The sequence below is a fragment of the Arvicanthis niloticus genome, chromosome 6 (assembly GCF_011762505.2).
Source record: "Arvicanthis niloticus isolate mArvNil1 chromosome 6, mArvNil1.pat.X, whole genome shotgun sequence".
NCBI classification, from domain to species: Eukaryota; Metazoa; Chordata; class Mammalia; order Rodentia; family Muridae; genus Arvicanthis; species Arvicanthis niloticus.
In genome coordinates this window covers 25331588-25351164 of record NC_047663.1, presented here as the reverse complement: position 1 = coordinate 25351164, position 19577 = coordinate 25331588, and the positions used below count along the sequence as shown (strand labels likewise).

The 19577-nt window shown below is 52.2% G+C and overlaps 1 protein-coding gene across 3 annotated transcripts; it reads left to right on the top strand.

Moving 5' to 3' along the window:
- The first annotated feature begins 1031 nt into the window (after positions 1-1031).
- Osbpl7 (oxysterol binding protein like 7) lies at positions 1032-19280 on the top strand. Of its 3 annotated transcripts, XM_076935888.1 has the most exons (24): positions 1118-1210; positions 1831-1944; positions 2477-2627; positions 2734-2859; positions 3017-3070; positions 4551-4664; positions 4998-5093; positions 5197-5314; positions 5924-6027; positions 6237-6329; positions 6413-6545; positions 6633-6727; positions 6908-7003; positions 8356-8493; positions 8951-9044; positions 9880-10127; positions 10297-10434; positions 16014-16077; positions 16202-16280; positions 17324-17468; positions 17599-17743; positions 17828-17954; positions 18071-18193; positions 18323-18585. In XM_076935888.1, the coding sequence occupies exons 3-24, from the start codon at positions 2553-2555 to the stop codon at positions 18429-18431; spliced, it is 2514 nt and encodes an 837-aa protein (XP_076792003.1). In that variant the 5' UTR covers positions 1118-1210; positions 1831-1944; positions 2477-2552; the 3' UTR covers positions 18432-18585. The 3 variants fall into 3 exon arrangements, 2 of the variants coding, with proteins under 2 accessions (XP_034362881.2, XP_076792003.1); XM_034506990.2 differs by lacking the exon at positions 1831-1944 and having other exon boundaries at positions 1032-1210; positions 18323-19280; XR_013111060.1 differs by lacking the exons at positions 1831-1944; positions 18323-18585 and having other exon boundaries at positions 1041-1210; positions 17811-17954.
- The last annotated feature ends 297 nt before the right edge of the window (positions 19281-19577 follow it).

Genomic DNA, 19577 nt, shown 5'->3' with positions numbered 1-19577 from the left:
AACTTCCCACAGTCCACCCCCCCGCCCCCCCAACCCTCTGCAGATGCTCAGGGTCACTCAATCATTTAAAAAGGCCCTTGAGGCTCTGGATGTCAGAGTAGCTGCTGGTGCCACTTTGTGGCTCTGCCTCCAGAGGCCTGCCTGCTGTTCCCCAGGGCACCCCTCCCTCCTGGGAGGCTAGATCCATTCTGAGGTTTTGAAGGGAGCCCAGACAGCAGATAGCTCCGTGATGTGTACGACTTTGAAGTCTGAAAAGGTGGAGCGGGTGACTGGCCCACATCATCTCTGAGGCCACAGGAGAGCCTTCCATCATAGCCAAATCCTGCCAGTGCTGCCATTTCTCAGGCACCAAATCTGTGCTCATCCATTTGAATGAATTGTAGGTCTTAAGAGGCAATTCTTAATTACTTCAGCAACTGAACTTAGTGGAGTAAAGGTGTTCGAGGGTCAGGGGAGGGGCCCCCAAATTGGCTTTCTTTTATAACTGCCAGCCCATGACTATATAGCCGTTCCCACCTATCTGCATCTCTGCTCCTAGAGACTGCCTGCACTCATACTTCCTGATTGCCATGGACCGATCTGCTAGGGCATTGCCATTGCTCTCACTGAGCCTCTGTGGGGCTTCAGCTGTCCCTCCTGCCTGCTGACTGTGCTCCTGGCACAGATTGTCATGTCCCAGAGTATGTGGGGGTGGGGTGGGAGGGTGTTTCTGTTCCTTCCCAGTCAACCTGATATCTTTGCTGGTCCAAAATGTGCCATCTATTTCAGGTGTAATTGAGAGGCAGGGTGAATAAGGAAATGCTCTGAGTGTTCACTGGGGTCAAGGCCATGTTAGTCTGGATAAATCCTTCGCCTCCAATGGCTTGAAGCCAGCAGTTGTCTAGTCCGCTGAAGCATGTGGAACTATGCCCAGTGGGGACTGTGCCCCTCATTTCCAAGTCATTCGGTACCACTCCGTCCTTAGTCCTCCCGAGAGCAGGGGGGCAGAGCTGAGCGGCAGCCCGGAGCTTGGCGGGAGGAGGCAACGGGGGAGGGGCAGGTGGGGAGATCCGGCTGGAGGGGAGGCTCAGACGTCTCCTTCCTTCCTGGTTCCTGCAGTAGCTGCTGCCACTGCTCAGCTCTGTGAAAAGGTAGCCGGTGACTCGGAGACAGCGTCTCAGAGGCACATCAGCGAACAGACCAAGAAGCACTGGCGTCCATGGATTCTGGGGTAAGGGGGCCTTGCTGACACTATCTGACATTCCCGGGAGGGCTTCCTCTCCTCTGGAGCTGGTGGGTCTACTCCTCTGGTTAAGGCGCTGAGAATGGAGGTGGTTGGGGCGGGGGAGGGGGCCGCACTCACCTGGCTCGCTCGACCTCTCCTTCCTACTGGTAGACACCTCCCACCTCTGCCGGGAGCCAGCAGCAAATGGCCAGGGTCCTAGCAGCCAGGACAAGGGCATAGAAATACCCCAGCACCGGAAGAGTTTTGAAACTTTAAATGGCTAAATGCAGGAGTTTCCCCTTGGGCCGGTCTCTTATGCTGTGACCTCCTGGCCACATTTACACTGTCACTTCCTTGCCCCTTCTGGGCCTCAACTCCTCAGGTGCTTGCTAGCTGCATGAAGCTCTGAGCTGCTTCCCCAGACACAGGGCAACATCATCTCTCCAGTCCCCTCCCCCTTCACACACACACACACACACACACACACACACACCCCACCTCATGCATTATTGATCTCCTGGCGGAGCCAGGATGGCCAGAGCCGGTGCCAAGGGCGCCTGTGGGCACTGCTGCAGGACCTGGGTGGACTACGACATGTTCTTGGCCACCTCTTCTCCCACCCACAGTGTCTCAGCCGGCCAGTGTCCTGCTCCTTCTGGGTGGGAGGTGCTTCTCAGGAAAACAGAGGACTAACATGGTAGCAAGGGGCTGGTGAGGCTTTGCAGGGAAGAGAGTCCAAGGTAGGTATCCTCAGACATGTCTGGTGAGAAGAGGCGTGGGAAAATAGGACTGTGTCAGGCCTCAGTTTCCCCATGCAGAAAATGGGAGCATGAGAATTGGCAGCAATAGGGGGCCAATTAGTAGAAGTTTGAGGGTAGGTTTGCAGAGCAGCTATGGCAGAGGGGTGGCAAAGCCACAGATATAGGCAAAGAGATCCTGGAGGAAGAGGCAGCTGAGCTGAGGAGCTCTGCCCACCTAGTCTCTGAGCCCCTCCATCTTTTCTTGGACCCTCTTCTTTCTTCACTCCCCAGCCTCACAAACACGTTTCCTGGATACCTGGGGTGTATGTCCAAGGCATAGGCACACATTGGGTGCAGTGGCCACAGTGGGGATTGGATTGGGTGTTGCTGCCCAGGCCCAGGGGTAGTCAGGGCATACTGGGGTGTGGGGATGGCATGTGAGTGGGAGATGTGTGTTTTAGTGTGGGAGGGACCAGCGGTGGGACACATGGCAGTATGGTGGTACTTATGGGTTTCTCTCTCTTGCTTCAAGGGTTCCCCCAAGACAAGGTGACATTCTCCCCATCCCACCCTGCTCTGCTGTCCTCATCAGGAGTGACTTCTTCCTCATGGACTTCCAGGAAAGGGACACTCCCTCCCTGGCTGAGAGTACTCAGTCTTCAAAGCCCAGCAGTACCCAGCAGGTCTGAGTCTAAGAGCAGTGGAGGGTGGGCTGAGCTTGGGTCCTTGGGGGGTGGACTGAGGTAGTGGGCTCACCAGCTGCTGTTCTCCATCTACCCTGGACTTCAGGCCTCCGAGCTGTGGGAGGTGGTGGAGGAGCCCCGGGGCAGGCTAGGAACAGACGACATCATGCCTGAGAGACAGGAAGGACACCTGCTCAAGAAGAGGAAGTGGCCTCTTAAGGGCTGGCACAAGGTAGGGTGGCAGGGGATGGGAGGAGCTACATGCAGGAGGCTGCTGGACAGCCCTGGTATTCCTGTGTGGAAAGGAGAAGAAAAATGTATGTGTTTGTTCTCTCCCTACACTCCACCCCTCATTGTCCGGGCTGCCTGGTTCTGTCCCTCCGGGACAGAGGTACTTCGTGCTCGATGATGGAATCCTCCACTATGCCACGACTCGACAAGATGTGAGTCAGATTCTGGTCTTGGGGTGTGGGGGAGCCTGCCCCAGGATGTTCTGAGCAGTGGAGGGAGTCTTGGGTTAGCCAAAGCAGGGTATGAGTCTCACTCGGTTCCACCTTTCAGCAACCTCAGTCAAGTTACAGTTGGCTTTCTGCATCCTTAGGCTCCATATCTGCAGATTCAACAATTCACACACACACACATCACACACACATCACACATACCACACACACACCAGACACAACACACACACACACAACACACACACACACACCACACCATACACACACATACACACACACCACATACACACAATGCCGTGCACACATACACACATACCACACACCACACACACAACCATACCACACCCACCACCACACCCACCACCACACCCACCACCACACACACACATACACACACAACACATACAACACACACACAACCACACCACACACACACACATACCACACCACACACACCACACACACACACCACACCACACACACATACACATACGCCACACACACATATCCACACACACACCACACACCACACACACACCACACACAATGCCACACACACACATACACACATACCACACACAACACACACACAACCACAACCACACCACACACACACACATACACACACAACACACACACAACCATACCACACACACACCACACACACATACCACACACCACACACACACATACCACACACCACACACCACACACACACACACATACACACACATACCACACACCACACACACCACACACACACACACACACCACATTTTCAAAATACATCTGTACTAAACACATACAGGTTTTCTCTTCTTGTTATGATTCCCTAAGCACTAGAACGGCCAATCCCATAGTGTGCCCGCCGCTTGCCATTAGGTATTAGAAATCATCTAGAAATGCTTAAAGGACACACAGAGATTGTATATATAGGTTCTGTGTAGAAACTCTACCTTTTACAATTAGAAATGAGCAGGTTTGCATTTGGTTTTCTCTGTGGCTCCTAGAACCCAAAACACCACGAGACAACTGCTTCCCTGAGACTCACCCTCCTTCCTGCTGACACGGGGTGGGGGGCTCAGCCACCTGTGGAACTATCTGAATGATGCCCATTGCAAACCAAGTACCCAAGAAACAGGAGCTTTGTCACCTTAGACCTTGTCCTCCTCTTGTGCTGGGAACAAGAAACAAAGCTGGACTCTCAGGTTCCTTTCAGGAGCAGGGGATCCTTCTTCCACCATGTAAATGCCTAGGGGCGGTGGTATTTTTGTGACCTCTCAGACCTGGATGAAGTTGGACAGAGCGTAATGTTCTGTACATGAGATTACAAACAAGCCCTTTTATATATGACTTGAGGTGCTTGACCCTTGAGACTGGAGTAGCCTCAAGGAGATGGTGACTCTGTGCTCCAGAGATCCTTAAGTTATTCCCCTGTGCCCCTACCAACCCTCCACTCCAGATCACCAAGGGGAAGGTCCATGGCTCCATTGATGTCCGGCTATCCGTCATGTCCATCAACAAAAAGGCTCAGCGCATTGACCTCGACACAGAAGACAACATTTACCACTTAAAGGTGACATTCCCGAGAACAGTGTTGTGGACACTGGCCTGGCAGAGGTGGCCAAGGCAGAAGCATAGGAGCTGAGGGGTCTTCTTAGAGTTTGACAAGAAGGAAGTTTCTATTGTGTGAAACAGCCAGGAGCCGGCCCACTCCGATGGTTGTCTGTTAACAGATACAGAACTAAGAGCTCTGATGCTTGGAATGTCATACTCTCTGACTGCGATAGGGTTTTGTACAAACTGGATGCTCTAGGGAAATTCCCTGCTTGCTTGGAGATCGGAGACTTGATATTTTGCTCCTGGGAATCAACCCCTCCCTTCTTATCTCCCTCCATCACTTCTTCAGATCAAATCTCAGGACCTGTTCCATAGCTGGGTGGCTCAGCTGCGAGCCCACCGCTTGGCCCAGCGATTGGACATGCCCAGTGCCACTCATCGGAAGGTAAGATGGGCCCTGGAGTGATAAGAAGATCAGGTGGAGGCTTTCGGAAACTGAGATCTAGAGAGCTGGGAATCTTTCTTAACCCTTGACTTACTCCCCACAGGCTCCTGGTACCCAGATACTAACAGCAGGCAGTGCCTCAGCCTTACCTGGGGTTGGACCTCGAGAGAAAGTATCATCCTGGCTGAGGGACAGTGATGGCCTAGACCGATGTTCTCATGGTGAGGGGGCCTGGCCCAGGGCCTCCGTGGGTAGGACCCATGTTCTCAGAGCTGTGCAGTAACAACAAGAAGGGAGAATGTTAACTCCACCACTTCTTCCTTCTGCCAGGGAGACCCCCCTCTGCCTCCAAGATGATCAAACCCTCTTGGTCAAATCTTGGCCCCAAGGAGCTTCAACTTAGAGAAGATAGCAGGCGGTGCCTTAGGCACGCAGCAGGCAACACAGTAAAATTTCTGAATAGCAACAGGGAAACGTTTTGCCCTAGAAATGTATTTCTGCAGTAAGAGACTGAGATAGTGACCCAGAGAGGGTAGTGTGTATAAATAAGGAGATAGAGTAAGGCACTCGGCCTGTACACAGGCAGAATAGGTGAGGGGCAGAGTGCAGACAGGGTGGGGATAGACCACTGGCCTCCCAGAAAATCAGAAGCAGCTACATCAGAGAACTGGAAGTGCTTGCGGTCCTGAGACAGACAAGCACAGTGACAGTGTCAAAGTCTTTCTGGCTGCCAGTGATGTCTCTGGATAGAAAGAAACTGAGGGATGTGGGGGGACTGGGAACTTTGGTACCTCTTGGAGATCAATGTCCTCTCCTTCCTTCTCCCCCAGCGCTCTCAGAATGTCAGGGTAAGCTGCAGGAATTACACAGACTCCTTCAGAGCCTGGAGTCCCTACACCGAATCCCCTCTGCCCCTGTGATTCCCACACACCAGGTAAGGGTCAGGGGAGGGGGCAGGGACTGCTCAGGGCCCCTCATCCCCATCACTTCGTGGGACGGGCCTGCCTGCCTCATATCTACCCAGCAGTCTCTGGACCGTTTCTCTGCTCCTTTTGCTTGGGTTACTGCCAGCATGCTGCACTCTATGCCTGGGTGATCTGTGCTCTCCAACTCTGTGACTGAAATCACTCTTCAACTTGCCAGGCCTCAGTGACGACTGAGAGACCCAAGAAAGGAAAACGGACCAGCCGCATGTGGTGCACACAGGGCTTTGCCAAGGATGACACCATTGGACGGGTGAGGAGGGGTGCGAGCCCCAAGTTTCAGGGATGCAATGCCCTGGAGGAGGCCGCCCCTTCACTCTTCGTGTTCACTGTCAGGTTGGCCGTCTCCATGGCTCTGTTCCAAACCTGTCTCGTTACCTGGAATCTCGAGACACTTCTGGGCCCCGTGGCCTGCCACCTCCAGACTATGCCCATCTGCAGCGCAGTTTCTGGGCTCTGGCCCAGAAGGGTGAGTACAGGCTGGGTGGTGGCTAGGAATGGGGTCAAGAGGTCTAGAGGGGAAACACAGTTTGACCGTCTGGCCTGCCCCCGGCAGTGCACAACTCCCTCAGCAGTGTCCTGGTTGCCCTCACCACAGAACGGGACCGACTGAGAGAACTGCACCAGGGCTCGGAGCTGTCAAGGATAGCGGTGAGACTCAGGGACATAATAGCTGATCAGAAAGAGGGGCCGAGACTGAGGACTGAGGGCCCCGTGGGCAAAATCTGTGCCAGGGCTCAGGGGTTGACAGAGGCTGTCCCTGAGTTGGTATGGGTGGTAGGTGGGGAGGATTTCCCATTCCCATACCCAGTCCCTCGCCCTCTGCCTCAGGTTTCTGAGGCCCCGGAAGGTCAGAGACGCCTCCACTCACTCTCCATCTCCTCAGACACCACGGCAGACTCCTTCAGTTCCCTGAACCCGGAGGAGGTGAGGATCTAGGGTGGACAATGGTGTCCTCCCTGTGCTTTTCCTCCCAGGTGTGAGGTCCAGGGGCAGGGGACAGGATTAGGGTTTAAATTTTTTTATCTTTTTTTGGGGGGGGAGGTTGGGGGGTTTTGTGTTTTAAAGTCTAGAAATAGGTGAAAGGATTGGGGGTGGGGGATCCCACTTTCCTTTCTCTCACGTAATACCGAAGTTCCCTTGACTGATCCTGCAGATGGCTTATGCATCATACTTTGATTTGGTTTACTTTGGTTTGGCTTGGTTTGGTTTGGTTCGGTTCTAGTAATGAGGTGTGAACCCAGGGCTTTGCCCATGCTAGGCAAAAAGTCTACCTCTGAGCCACAGGTCTGGCTTCTGAGAACTTTTGCTTTTACTTCAGAGCCCACGAGACATTGGTTCTTACCCTTTAGCAGACCTGTCCAACCTTTGACATTACAATTCACACCCAAGACCAGCATGATCCACCCCTGTAGTCCCAGCACTTGGGAGGCAGAGGAAGATGTATCTCTGTGAATCTGAGGCCAGCCTGGTCTGCAGAGTGAGTTCTAGAACAGCCAGGGCTGAACAGAGAAACCCTGACTTGAAGAAACAAACAAACAAACTAAATGTATAATCAAGTTAATAACAACAAAGAAAGTTGGAAACAATGTTTTATGGAAGTTTATGGTTTGCAGTAGCTTGCCTTCATTTGTGTACAGCTCGTGGGCCACAGGCTGGACATATCTGCATCACAAAACTAAAACCCAAAGAATCTAATGAATGGGCTCATGGTCCCTCAGCCAGGCTTGATTAGAGTCTGAATGTGGTGATTGCATGCCAGCTTTGTATCCTGAGCCTCAGTCTTCTAATCTGCAAGGTGGACACAGCTGCACCTGTCCATGGGGTGCAGGTCCAGACTGAGTGGGCCAGCAAGGGGGAAGGGTGGAGCCAGGCTCTGTTGGCTCAGTGCCTCTTCTAAGTCCAAGTTTTTTTCTCTCCTTTAAGCTCTCTTTTCTGCTACTTCTTTTTTTTTTTAAAACTATTTATTTATTTATTTATTTATTATATGTAAGTACACTGTCGCTGTCTTCAGACATCCCATAAGAGGGCATCAGATCTCATTACAGACAGATGATTGTGAGCCACCATGTGGTTGCTGGGATTTGAACTCATGACCTCCGGAAGAGCAGTCAGTGCTCTTAACCATTGAGCCATCTCACCAGCCCTCTTCTGCTACTTCTGCTTGGCGGTGTGTGTGTGTGTGTGTGTGTGTGTGTGTGTGTGTGTGTGGCAGTCCCCTCTCCAGGAACTGTCACTCCAGTGGCCTCTGAAGTCTCATACCCATCTGGCTCCCACAGCAAGAAGCTTTGTACATGAAAGGCCGAGAGCTGACCCCCCAGCTGTCCCAGAGCAGTGTGCTGTCTCTTGCCGACTCCCACACCGAGTTCTTTGATGCCTGTGAGGTGCTCCTCTCTGCCAGTTCTTCCGAGAATGAGGTGAGGGAGGGAGCTGGCAGCAGGAGAGAAGGAATTTGGGCAGGATGGGGGTGGGGCTTGGAGATTCCTGGGTCCTTGCTCACCACCTTAGCAGCCATCTCTGAGAGTGCACCCTGCTCTGTTAAATCTGTGTGACTCCAGAAACCTCGTCTCCTTGTTGGATGTGCCTCACCTGTCTGCTCTCTGAAGTTACCTTCCCATGACCCCCTTTCAGCTTTCATGGTCCTTTGACCCAGACTCTGGATCTCAGCACCAACAACTTCTCTTTCCTCTGTGTCTCAAGTTCCCAAGCTCTTTCTACAAGTTGGTACCAGCAGTGACAGGACGTTATCTTAGGTCTAAAATCCCTCCTGCCCCGTCATCTCTCTTCCCACCAAAGGACTAGCACATCACATTCTTACCAGGTCCTGGGCATTGCCAGTCTGTCTACCCCTGCCTACCAATTCTTCCCACCCAGGGTTCTGAGGAGGAAGAGTCGTGTGCTAGCGAGATCACCACCAGCCTGTCTGAGGAGGTGCTGGACATCAGGGGAACTGACCACTATCAGAAAGGTACCAATTGGATGAGGGCCATGAGATGGGGGAAACCTGGGTATGCATGTGGAGAAGCTGTTTATTCATGACCTAGATCATGAAGACTCAGTCTGTTATGTCTGGTGGGCTATTGGCTTTGGGTACTCACTCTAGAATTAACCTTGGAACCGTGAATTGGGAGATATTGGGAGGAGGCACTTCCTGGGGTGGGGTGGACCAGGCTTGGGAATTGTGCTGGCCTTCGTTGTTAGGCTTAGTAGGGTGTGGCGGGGAGACCTGTGGGTTCACCTGAGCACATTAGCAGAGTAGCTTTGGACTTGACATTGCACTAAAAATGGCTGAGAACAGGGAGTGTGTTTTCGTAGAGCATTGCCTCCTAGGCACAAAGCCCTGGGTTCAGACCCCAGCACTGCATAAATTGAGAGTGGTGCAGACGCCTGTAACTCCAGCACTTGGGAGGTGGAGGCAGAAGGATCAGATCAAGGTTAATCTCAGCTCCACAGTGAGATGGAACTCAAGGGGACCCTGTCCCTTCAAAATACTGGGAGGATAGTGGATGATCTGGACCCTAGCATCTGTTCTGTTCATCAGGGGACAGAGTCAAGGATGGGACTCAGGCCCAGCTTCTGTGCACTTGTGTACAGCAGTGGAACTGTCCTGTCTAGGTGGTTCTTAGCCCTGCTGCCCATGCAAATCCCCAGGATACAAGCAGTCAGATACCCCAGTCACCTCCCATAACGGGCAACGCTGGGATGCCTCAGGAGGTTAGGAGGCAGCCCTGTGCAGTGAGTGGGCCTGGCATGTCTGGAACACCAGTATCCAGAGGGAGACTAAAATGTCTGCATTGGCCCAGGGGCATGTGTTCCAGGGATTGCTGTGGGGCCCCCTCGCCGCCGCTGCCTGCCAGCTGCCAGTGGGCCTGGGACAGACGTGAGCCTGTGGAATATTCTCCGCAACAACATCGGCAAAGACCTGTCCAAGGTGTCAATGCCGGTGCAGCTCAACGAGCCGCTCAACACTCTGCAGAGGCTCTGCGAGGAGCTGGAGTATAGCAGCCTCCTGGACCAGGCCAGCCGCATGGCTGACCCCTGCGAGCGCATGGTACCCACTCAGGGCCACCTGTTCCTCCCCCGGTTCTGTCTGTCTTTCTGTCATCCCAGGTCCCCGCTGGGTGGGTCCCCGATGCTGGAGCACTACATCAAAACCCCAGACTTTGCTGCTGTCCCCATCCCCCGGCTTCTTTACACCTGTGGCACTCGGCTTCCCACAGGTGTACATCGCAGCCTTTGCTGTCTCCGCCTACTCTTCCACATACCACAGGGCAGGATGCAAGCCCTTCAACCCGGTCCTGGGAGAGACCTACGAGTGCGAGCGGCCTGACCGGGGTTTCCGTTTTATCAGCGAGCAGGTGTGAGCCCAGAGGTGGGAGGACTGTTTCCAGGACTGGGCCAGGGGAAGACCTGGGCTGTGGGGACCAGAAGGTGGGTCAGTGGAGCCAATGCATGGAGAAGAACAGGAAGAAGCGGCCCCTGGTCAGGGGCATGCTAATGGAGGAGAGCTCTGTCCTTCTCAGGGGAGGCACAGTGAAGCCGAAGTCAGGAGGTCCTAAAAGCCACACCCCAGGGTGTGCTGTGGGCGGCAGCACCACTAGCTAGATCTTGAAGGTGGATTGGAGAAAGCCTGGGTAAGGAGCTGAAGTCTGGTTTGTTTCATATATGTGTCAGCCAAGGAGGATCAAGTTCAGCAGAGTTAGAGACGGGGTTGAAGTCAGGGCAGGCTAAACCCTGTGCTTTGTAGGTGAAGGTGAGGTGCATTCTGGGATTTTATTTGCTTCTAAATCTGAAGACAGTGGGAGGCGTGGGGGACTCGGGCACGCTCACAGTGGCAATCTCTGAAGAACAGTCAGGCACTGGGGTGCAACAGTTGGCAGAGGCCATTATCAGATCATTAAAGTCATCTGCCTGAGGGCTGAGGACGTCCTGCACTTAGCCCCTGGCACGCTGAATTCAGGTCTCAGCAGCCAGGTATATGGAGAGGGGCCTGGGAAGTGACCGACCCTTTGCCGGGGCACCACGGCCCATGGTGTGAAGGGTTCAGCTCCGGGGAGCTGCCAGCCTGTGTGGGCAGGAGACTGACCAAGTATAGAGAGGCCTCTTACAGTACTGGTGGGCTGAGGGAGAAAGTTGGGCGGTCCAGTCTTTCTAGTTAAGGAGACTCTGTGCATAAGTGCAGGTGCCACCTAGCAAGACAGAAGGTAGAAGGCAAGAAAGGCGCTATACCATGTTACCCACTGGGTGGGACTTCCTCAGAGAAATGTCATGTTGGCTTTGAGGCCTGCAGACCTGGGCCTGGGAAGAGGTGACAAATCAGTGGGTTCCAGCTTAGAAGGTGGGAAAATCAGGACCCCCTGGGGAGTGTGTCACCCAGGAGGGGCAGTGGCCTATGGGACAAGGGGCTGTCTTTTTGAGTGGAGGACAGAAAGGACAGGGCAGAGATGAAGTCATAGAGAGAGTAGCAGGTGCATCCAGCTTGCAGCCACTGGCTGACTGCATCCGTGGACAACTGCAGCCCAACACATTTGTGATGACATCACATTGCCACATCAAAAGGTTGGACAAGGGTAGGTATGGTGGCACATGCCTTTAACCCTATTACTAGGGAGGTAAAGGGAGGAAGATCTCTGTGAGTTTGAGGCCAGTGGTCCCCACAGCGAATTCTAGGATAGCCAGGACTGTAGAGAGAGACCCTGCCTCAACCATTTCCCCCCCTCCAAAAAAGGTTGCCCAACCCTGACAAGAGTGAAAGGTTTTTTGTTTTGTTTTAAACTTTATTCTTCTCACATATATTACATTGAGACTTACAGTTTCCCCTCCCTCCTCTCCTTCTAGTCCTTCCCCCCACCTCTCCTTTCCCCAAGAAGAGTGAAAGTTAAAAAATAAGGATAAATCTAGAAAGGGCCAGTGTGATGGCTCAGCAGGTAAAGGGGCCTGCCCCTAAGCCTGATGACTTGAGTTCAATCCCCAGGACCTACATGGAAGAAAGAGAAAACCATCTCCTACAAACTGTCCTCTGACCTACACACACATGCTTTTGTGTACATGCACACGTAAGATGAACAGACATATATAGATATGTCTGTACATACATTAAGTTTTATGTGTGTGTGTGTGTGTGTGTTTTGCCGGCACGTGTCTGTACAGTACTTGCCTACCTGATTCTGCAGAGGACAAGAGGACAAGAGGACAAGGAATCATCAGATTCCTTGGAACTGGAGTAATAGATGTTTGTAAGCTGCCATGTGGATACTGGAAATTGAACTTGAATGTATTTGTTTATGTAGAAAGATCTCTGGAGAAGCAGTCAGTGCTTTTACGTGGCGTGCGATCTCTCCAGCAGCATAGTCATTTAATTTTTTAAAGTGTGTGTGTGTGTTTGTGTGTGTGTGTGTGTGTGTGTGTGAGAGAGAGAGAGAGAGAGAGAGAGAGAGAGAGAGAGAGAGAGAAAGAGAGAGAGAAAGAGAGAGAGAGAGGGAGATCATATGAGTGCAGTCCCCATGGAGGACAGAAGAGGGTTAGATTTGTTTGAAGCTGTAGTTACAAGATGTTCTGAAGAGGTTCCCAGAATATGTTATTTATTTATTTATTTATTTATGTATTTATTTATTTATTTATTTTTGGTTTCTCTGTGTAGCCCTGGCTGTCCTGGAAGTCACTCTGTAGACCAGACTGGCCTTGAACTCAGAAATCCTCCTGCCTTTGCCTCCAAAGTGCTGGGATTAAAGGCGTGTGCCACCACTGCCTGACCCAGAATATGCTCTTAACTGCTGATCCATCTTTCCACCCCTGAATGCATAAGTATATTTATATGTATGTGTGTATGTTTGTCTGTATACATATGCGTGCACACATACACACATATAATTTGAAACTAGGGATTAGAGAGATGGCTTAGGGGTGAAGAATACCCAGAGGACCCAGGTTTAGTACCTGGCACCATGATGTGGCTCACCACCGAGCGTAACTCCAGTTCTAGGAGATCCGATGCCCTCTTCTAATCTTTGCAGACACATGGTACATGTACATACATGTGGGCACTCACTTATTCACATAATTTGTTTTTAAAAGATTTATTTATTTTATGTATGTGAGTACACTGTCGTTGTCTTCAGACACACCAGAAGAGGGCATCAGATCTCATTACAGGTGGTTGTGAGCCACCATGTGGTTGCTGGGAATTGAACTCAGGACCTCTGGAAGAGCAGTCGGTACTCTTAACCACTGAGCCATCTCTCCAGCCCCACATAATTTTTTAAGGAAAAAAAAAATGAATTCAGAATTATAAAAAATGTAGACGGTTTTCAAGAAATGTTATTACAAGGAAAGAGAAGACAAGGGTGTGGTTGCCAGAGGGGATGTGAAAGGCTGAGACACATTAGTTTCTGTTGGTGGTGATTTGCTTTGTTTTTCCGAGGCAGGGTCTTACCATGTAACCCTGGCTAGCCTTGAACCTGCCTCTGCCTCCTGAGAACAGGGATTAAAGGTGTGTGCCAGCAAGAGAATGAAAATTTTACACAGCAGAATAAAGCGTACATCAGAAGCCTCCCGTTCTGACTCACGGGTAGACCACTGCAACTAGTGTCCTGCCAGAAATGATGGCCATGGGTGCCAGCAGAGACGTACACATCCAGAAAGGGAAGACTCACAGTGTGGTCATAGAATCTGTGCTCTTGCTGATGGCTCCCGTCACTCAGTATAAAGCCTTATTCATATGGCCGAGTGTGACAATAGTTCTGTCCCTTTATTACTGAATGTCCCTTTGTGTGGACACATGGCAATTTGCTCATTTTCTTTTTGATTGGCATTTGAATTGTTTCCTGTTTGGGAGACTATGAATAAAAGTGCTATGAGTGTTTCTGTGGGAAAATAAAGGGAAAGCTTGCTGCCTAGGATGGGAGAAACAGGAGAAGGGGCCATGCAGAGGGAAGGACTGCAGGGAAAGGTGTGAGGAGCCGAGGAGTAGTGGGGGGGGGGGGAGAGAGCCTGCTGCACAGTGGAGAGGAGCAGGGATGAGGCCGAGTGGATGGAGTTACCTTCTCCTGCTCTTGTTCTCCCTCCGACTGTAGGAGCAAAGGGCATAACGGGTGGCTTGGGTTTAGGGTCTTAGAAGATGGCTGAGCGCCCAGGGCCTAGATGGAACTGGGCCTTCCCTCTCTAGGTCTTGTGTCCACACAAGGTTGAAGGCAGGGATTGATGCACAGAGTGACTGTCCGGCCACGTTTTTTTCTTAACATTTATTTCTTTTTATTATATCTGTGTCTGTGTTTTGCCTACACATACACCTATGTGCCATGTTTATGGAGGCCAGAAGAGGGTGTCAGAGCTCCTGGAACTTGGAGTTACAAGCTGTTGTGAACCTCCATGTGGGTGCTGGGAACCAAAACTAGGTTCTCTAAAAGGGCAGACAGTGTTCTTAACTACTGAGACAACTCTCCAGTTCCCAAAATTTTATTTATTATTTTTATTTATGATGTATGTGTCTATGAGCATATGCCACGTGTGTGCAGGTAGCCACAAAGGCCAGAAGAGATTGCTAAATCCCTCGGAACTAGGGTTACAGACAGTTGTGAGCTGTCTGATATGGGTTCTGGGAACTGAATTAAGGTTCTCTGCAATGGCAATCAGTGCTTTTAACTGCTGAACCATCTCTTCAGCCTTTGCTTTTAAAAAAAGTTGATTATTTCATTTTATGATGTTTATATGTGTATATGGACATATGTTCCACATGCAGCACACATATGGAAGTCAGAGGGCATCTTGTGGAGTCTGTCCTCTCCTTCTACCACGTAGGTTCTAGAGATCAAACTCAGGTTATCAGGGTTGGTGACAAGCATGCTTTTTTTTGGTTGTTTTTAAGATTTATTTATATGTTAGTACACTGTTGCTGTCTTCAGACACACCAGAAGAGGGCATCAGATCCCATTACAGATGGTTGTGAGCCACCATGTGGTTGCTGGGAATTGAACTCAGGACCTCTGGAAGAGCAGTCAGTGCTCTTAACCGCTGAGCCATCTCTCCAGCCCCCCCTCCCCTCCACTGTGACAAGTGTGTTTACCCACCAAGCCATGCACTGGTACATCTGGCGAGTGAGGGGAGCGAGTGGCCAAGGATGCTAGGTGGGAGGGTAGCGGTGCTGGGTAGAAGGAAGGGAAGCCAGGATGCTGTCTGCAGGCCGGGAGAAAGCAGAATAGTAAGGAGAAAGTCTTGGCTGCAGCCAGAGTCAGGGAAAAACAGGGAACATGGAGACAGGGAGGTGAGGAGGTAGGAGCGCCCACTTTGGAGACAGGGAGGTGAGGAGGTAGGAGCGCCCACTTTGGAGACAGGGAGGTGAGGAGGTAGGAGCGCCCACTTTGGAGACAGGGAGGTGAGGAGGTAGGAGCGCCCACTTTGGAGACAGGGAGGTGAGGAGGTAGGAGCGCCCACTTTGGAGGTTGCAGACGTGGAGACAGGGAGGTGAGGCTGTAGGAGCGCCCACTTTGGAGGTTGCAGACGTGAAGCCGTTTCCAAGTGAGCGAGTAAAAGGCCAAAAGTTTTCAGGGTGTGGAGTACAGCCAACAGTGATCAGGCAGGAGGAGGCAGATGGAGAAGGAAGCGGGTCCTCGGGGCGGGCCGGGTTTCAGGGCATAGGCTGGAGGCCCTCTTTGGTGCATTGCAGGGAATGCCTGCCCAAAGCAGGACTGGTAAGGGCTCTATCGACAGGGCTGGCCAGGGTTAGCCAGCAAGGCAGATGAGCGAGGACAACACAGGGCCCCGTGGGGAGGAGAGAATGCGGACTTGGATGGGACAGGAGGTATCGGGAACAAAAGACTTGTAATTAACTGAGTCTCGTCACACTAAATCGGAGTCAGAGAAATTAGGGTGGAGGGAGGCATGTTCGGAAAAGACCCCAAGCTCCTTAAGAACAGTGTTAAGGATTTCTCTACTCATCAAGGTCTCCCATCATCCCCCGATCTCCGCGTGTCACGCAGAATCTGAGAACTTCATCTTTTGGCAAGGTGAGGGATGTGGGGCTGGATGACCATGAAGGTCAGGGATAGCAGGGTGGGGGTGGCTGGAACACTCTGGATCACTCTGGCCTTATCTCTGTTGCTCCCTGCCCCTCCCACCACTGAACTCCAGATATGAAATGGAAGAACAAGTTCTGGGGCAAATCCCTGGAGATTGTGCCTGTGGGGACAGTCAACGTCAGCCTGCCCAGGTGAGTACTCTGGATCCCAGTGGCCAGGCCTGCCTGTGGGCCTTCTCCTGGCTGCCCATTGGGCCAGTCCTGTGGAGGGGTAGAGGGGTCTAGTCTAGTCTAGCCCTGAGCTTCAGGAGGTTACAGCAGGCAACCTTTGTACAGGTGGCACCTGTATTTGCAACAGTTACTGTAAAAAAAAAAAAAAGAAAAGAAAAAAGTGAGATGGCTAAGAGCAGGGTGGGGGCAGGGCTTAACGAGGTCATCTGACTAAGTGTCTTTCACAACTTTTTGATCATGACTCACATTAAGAAATGCACTTGAGACTTCAAACCAGCATGTGTGCGAGGTACCACACACACACACACACACACACACACACACACACAGAAATCTAAATGAATCTTGGGACTAAATGGATCACAAACCAAGTTCAAAAACCCTCATTTTGACCAGCTGTGGTGGCTCACACCTTTAGTCCCAAGCACTTGGGAAGCAAAGGCAGGCAGATCTCTGAGTTCGAGGCTAGCCTGGTCTACAGAGTGAGTTCCAGGACAGCCAAGGCTACACAGAGAAACCCTGTCTTGAAAAAAGAAGAAAAGAAACAGGAAGCCCTCATCTCAGTCCATCATACAGATGGGCAGCTGAAGCTGAAGATGAAAGTAACCTTTTCCTAAGAGTGGCAGGGGCCAGGTGTGATGGTGCACACTGTCTTTAATCCCAGCATTTGGAAGGCTGAAGCAAGTGGCTATCTGTGGGTTCAAGGTAACCTGGGCTATGCAGCAAATTCCAAGGTCAGCTAGAGCTACCCAGTGGGAGTCTGGTGAACCAGACCAGAACCAGAGAGTAGTAGTGACTCTGGTATCTTATTTCCATGACTCGGGCACTCAGGGACTTTCTAATGGATGCAGACATGTTCACTGGTGTTCTGCAGGCACTAGGACCCTGGGACTCCTTCTTTCAGGCCCACGTGACTTGATACTGCAAGTTGGGAACACTTCCTTCAAAGCTTACTTGTTTCCCTGGGCTGGCTGACTGCTACCCTATGTGAATGTCTCTCTCAGGTTTGGGGACCACTTTGAGTGGAACAAGGTGACGTCCTGTATTCACAACATCCTGAGTGGCCAGCGCTGGATCGAGCATTATGGAGAAGTGCTTATCCGAAACACACAAGATAGCTCTTGCCACTGCAAAATCACCTTTTGCAAGGTAGGCAAGCTGCCCTGACCCCGCCCCTCCACCCTGACCACGCCCCTCCACCATGAGAGAGGCCTCTGATCCAGACACTTTGGGGAAGTGGGGAGAGCCTCTCACTCGGGCCCTGCCTTCTCCACCCTAGGCCAAGTACTGGAGTTCCAACATCCATGAGGTACAAGGTGTGGTGCTTAGCAGGAGTGGCCGCGTCCTCCACCGCCTCTTCGGGAAATGGCATGAGGGACTGTACCGAGGCCCCCCACCGGGTGGCCAGTGCATTTGGAAACCCAGTAAGTGGGGTGTTCAGGGAGAGCTGGGAAGGATGAGGATGGCTCTAACATAGTTCACCTGTCCCAGCTCCTTGCTTCCCCCAGATTCGATGCCCCCAGACCATGAGCGAAACTTTGGGTTCACTCAGTTTGCCCTGGAGCTGAATGAGCTGACGGCAGAGCTGAAGCGGACACTGCCTTCCACTGACACACGGCTACGGCCTGACCAGAGGTCAGTGCCTGGATGGCCTCCTTAAGGAGCTTCCTAAAATGGGGAAGGGGCAGAGACTTCATGTTTTGGGGATCCCTGAGACTAGCCTGTGCATTGACCGAGGCTTGGATCATCAGGTACCTGGAGGAGGGGAACATCCAGGCTGCTGAGGCCCAGAAGAGAAGAATAGAGCAGCTCCAGCGAGACCGGAGAAGGGTGATGGAAGAAAATAACATAGTCCACCAGGCGCGCTTCTTCAGGTACTTCAGCCCTACCTGCTCTGGGTCCCTCTGCAGCCTGGCTCCTCATGGCTCCCTTATGCATTGAGTAGGGTGACTGTGGGAGGCAGTACCAGGGACCCACCCCCTAATGGTGTGTTTTCTCCCCAGGCGACAGACAGACAGCAGTGGCAAGGAGTGGTGGGTGACCAACCATACATACTGGAGGCTGCGTGCTGAGCCAGGCTATGGGAACCTGGATGGAGCTGTGCTCTGGTAACCCTGGCCTCGGGGCAGGAGACTCTAGGTCCTCACTCCTGCCCCAACTCCTACTATGGACACATGGGTGAGGTCAGGCTCCCTCTCGTTGCCCTTGAGTGCAAAGGGGCAGCCTCGGCTCCAGCCCTTTCCCCCTCTGCTGGCCAGAGGGGTATCTCAGCACACTCCCGTTCCACCACTGAGGTGGAAGTGGAATCTGTGCTTTCACCGTTTTGTTTCCCCAAATCTGGCATGTCAGACCCTTCTCGCTCAGCCATTTTCCTCATCTGGGAGTGTTTGGGAGAGATGCCAGGTTCCCCAGATCTGCTCCCCATTTCAGTGCCTTCCTTGGACACAGAGGGCCCCTTGATGCTACCCAGACTTCCCCGTGCCCAGGGCGCTGGCTGTGCTGTAAGGTTGGAATGAGTGAAGGAGAAGAGACGCCCCCTTTCCCATCCTCTCTTCAGCATCTTCCCTGTGCCCTGACCCATCCCTTGTCCTGCATCGCCTTCTCCCAAACTGCAAAGCCCATGCAGCTTCCAGCTTCTCCATCGCTGCTCCACCGGTGGTCCCTTCAGGCTCAGCTCAGCAGAAGCCCCAAGAGGTGGGGAGCAGTCTGGGGTGCCTGGCCTCAGATTCACCCAGGAGGGAGTGAGCCAGTGTGAGTGTAAGTTTGTGTAGGAGTGTGTGTGTGTGTGTGTGTGTGTGTGTGTGTGTGTCCTGCTTGCCGGCAAGCAGGGATCCTAATGTAGCCGGGGCACCTCCACTGCTGCTGGTGTCTGTTCCTGTTGCTGCTTATTTTCTCAGTTTGCCTGAGTCAGGTGAATTGCTATTACATTCCAAGCTCCAATAAAGACTGTCCTAGACTTTGGCCTGTGACCACTCATTGAAAAATACAGGTTCTCAAGCTCTGGGGAAAGCTCATAGCCACTGCTATATATTGACTCATGTTGCTCCAAAAGGTCCATCTCCATAGGAGGGGGATGTAGCTCAGGGGTAGAGTGGGTGCCTAGCATGCAGAAAGTCAATCCTGGGTTTAGACGTGAGCACTGACCAAGGACCTGGGGGGCTGAGGGGGGGGTTAACAAAAGTTAACTTGTTTGGGCCAGGAAGATGGCTCAGGTGAGCTAGGTGTGGTGGCGCACGCCTTTGATCCCAGCACTTGAGA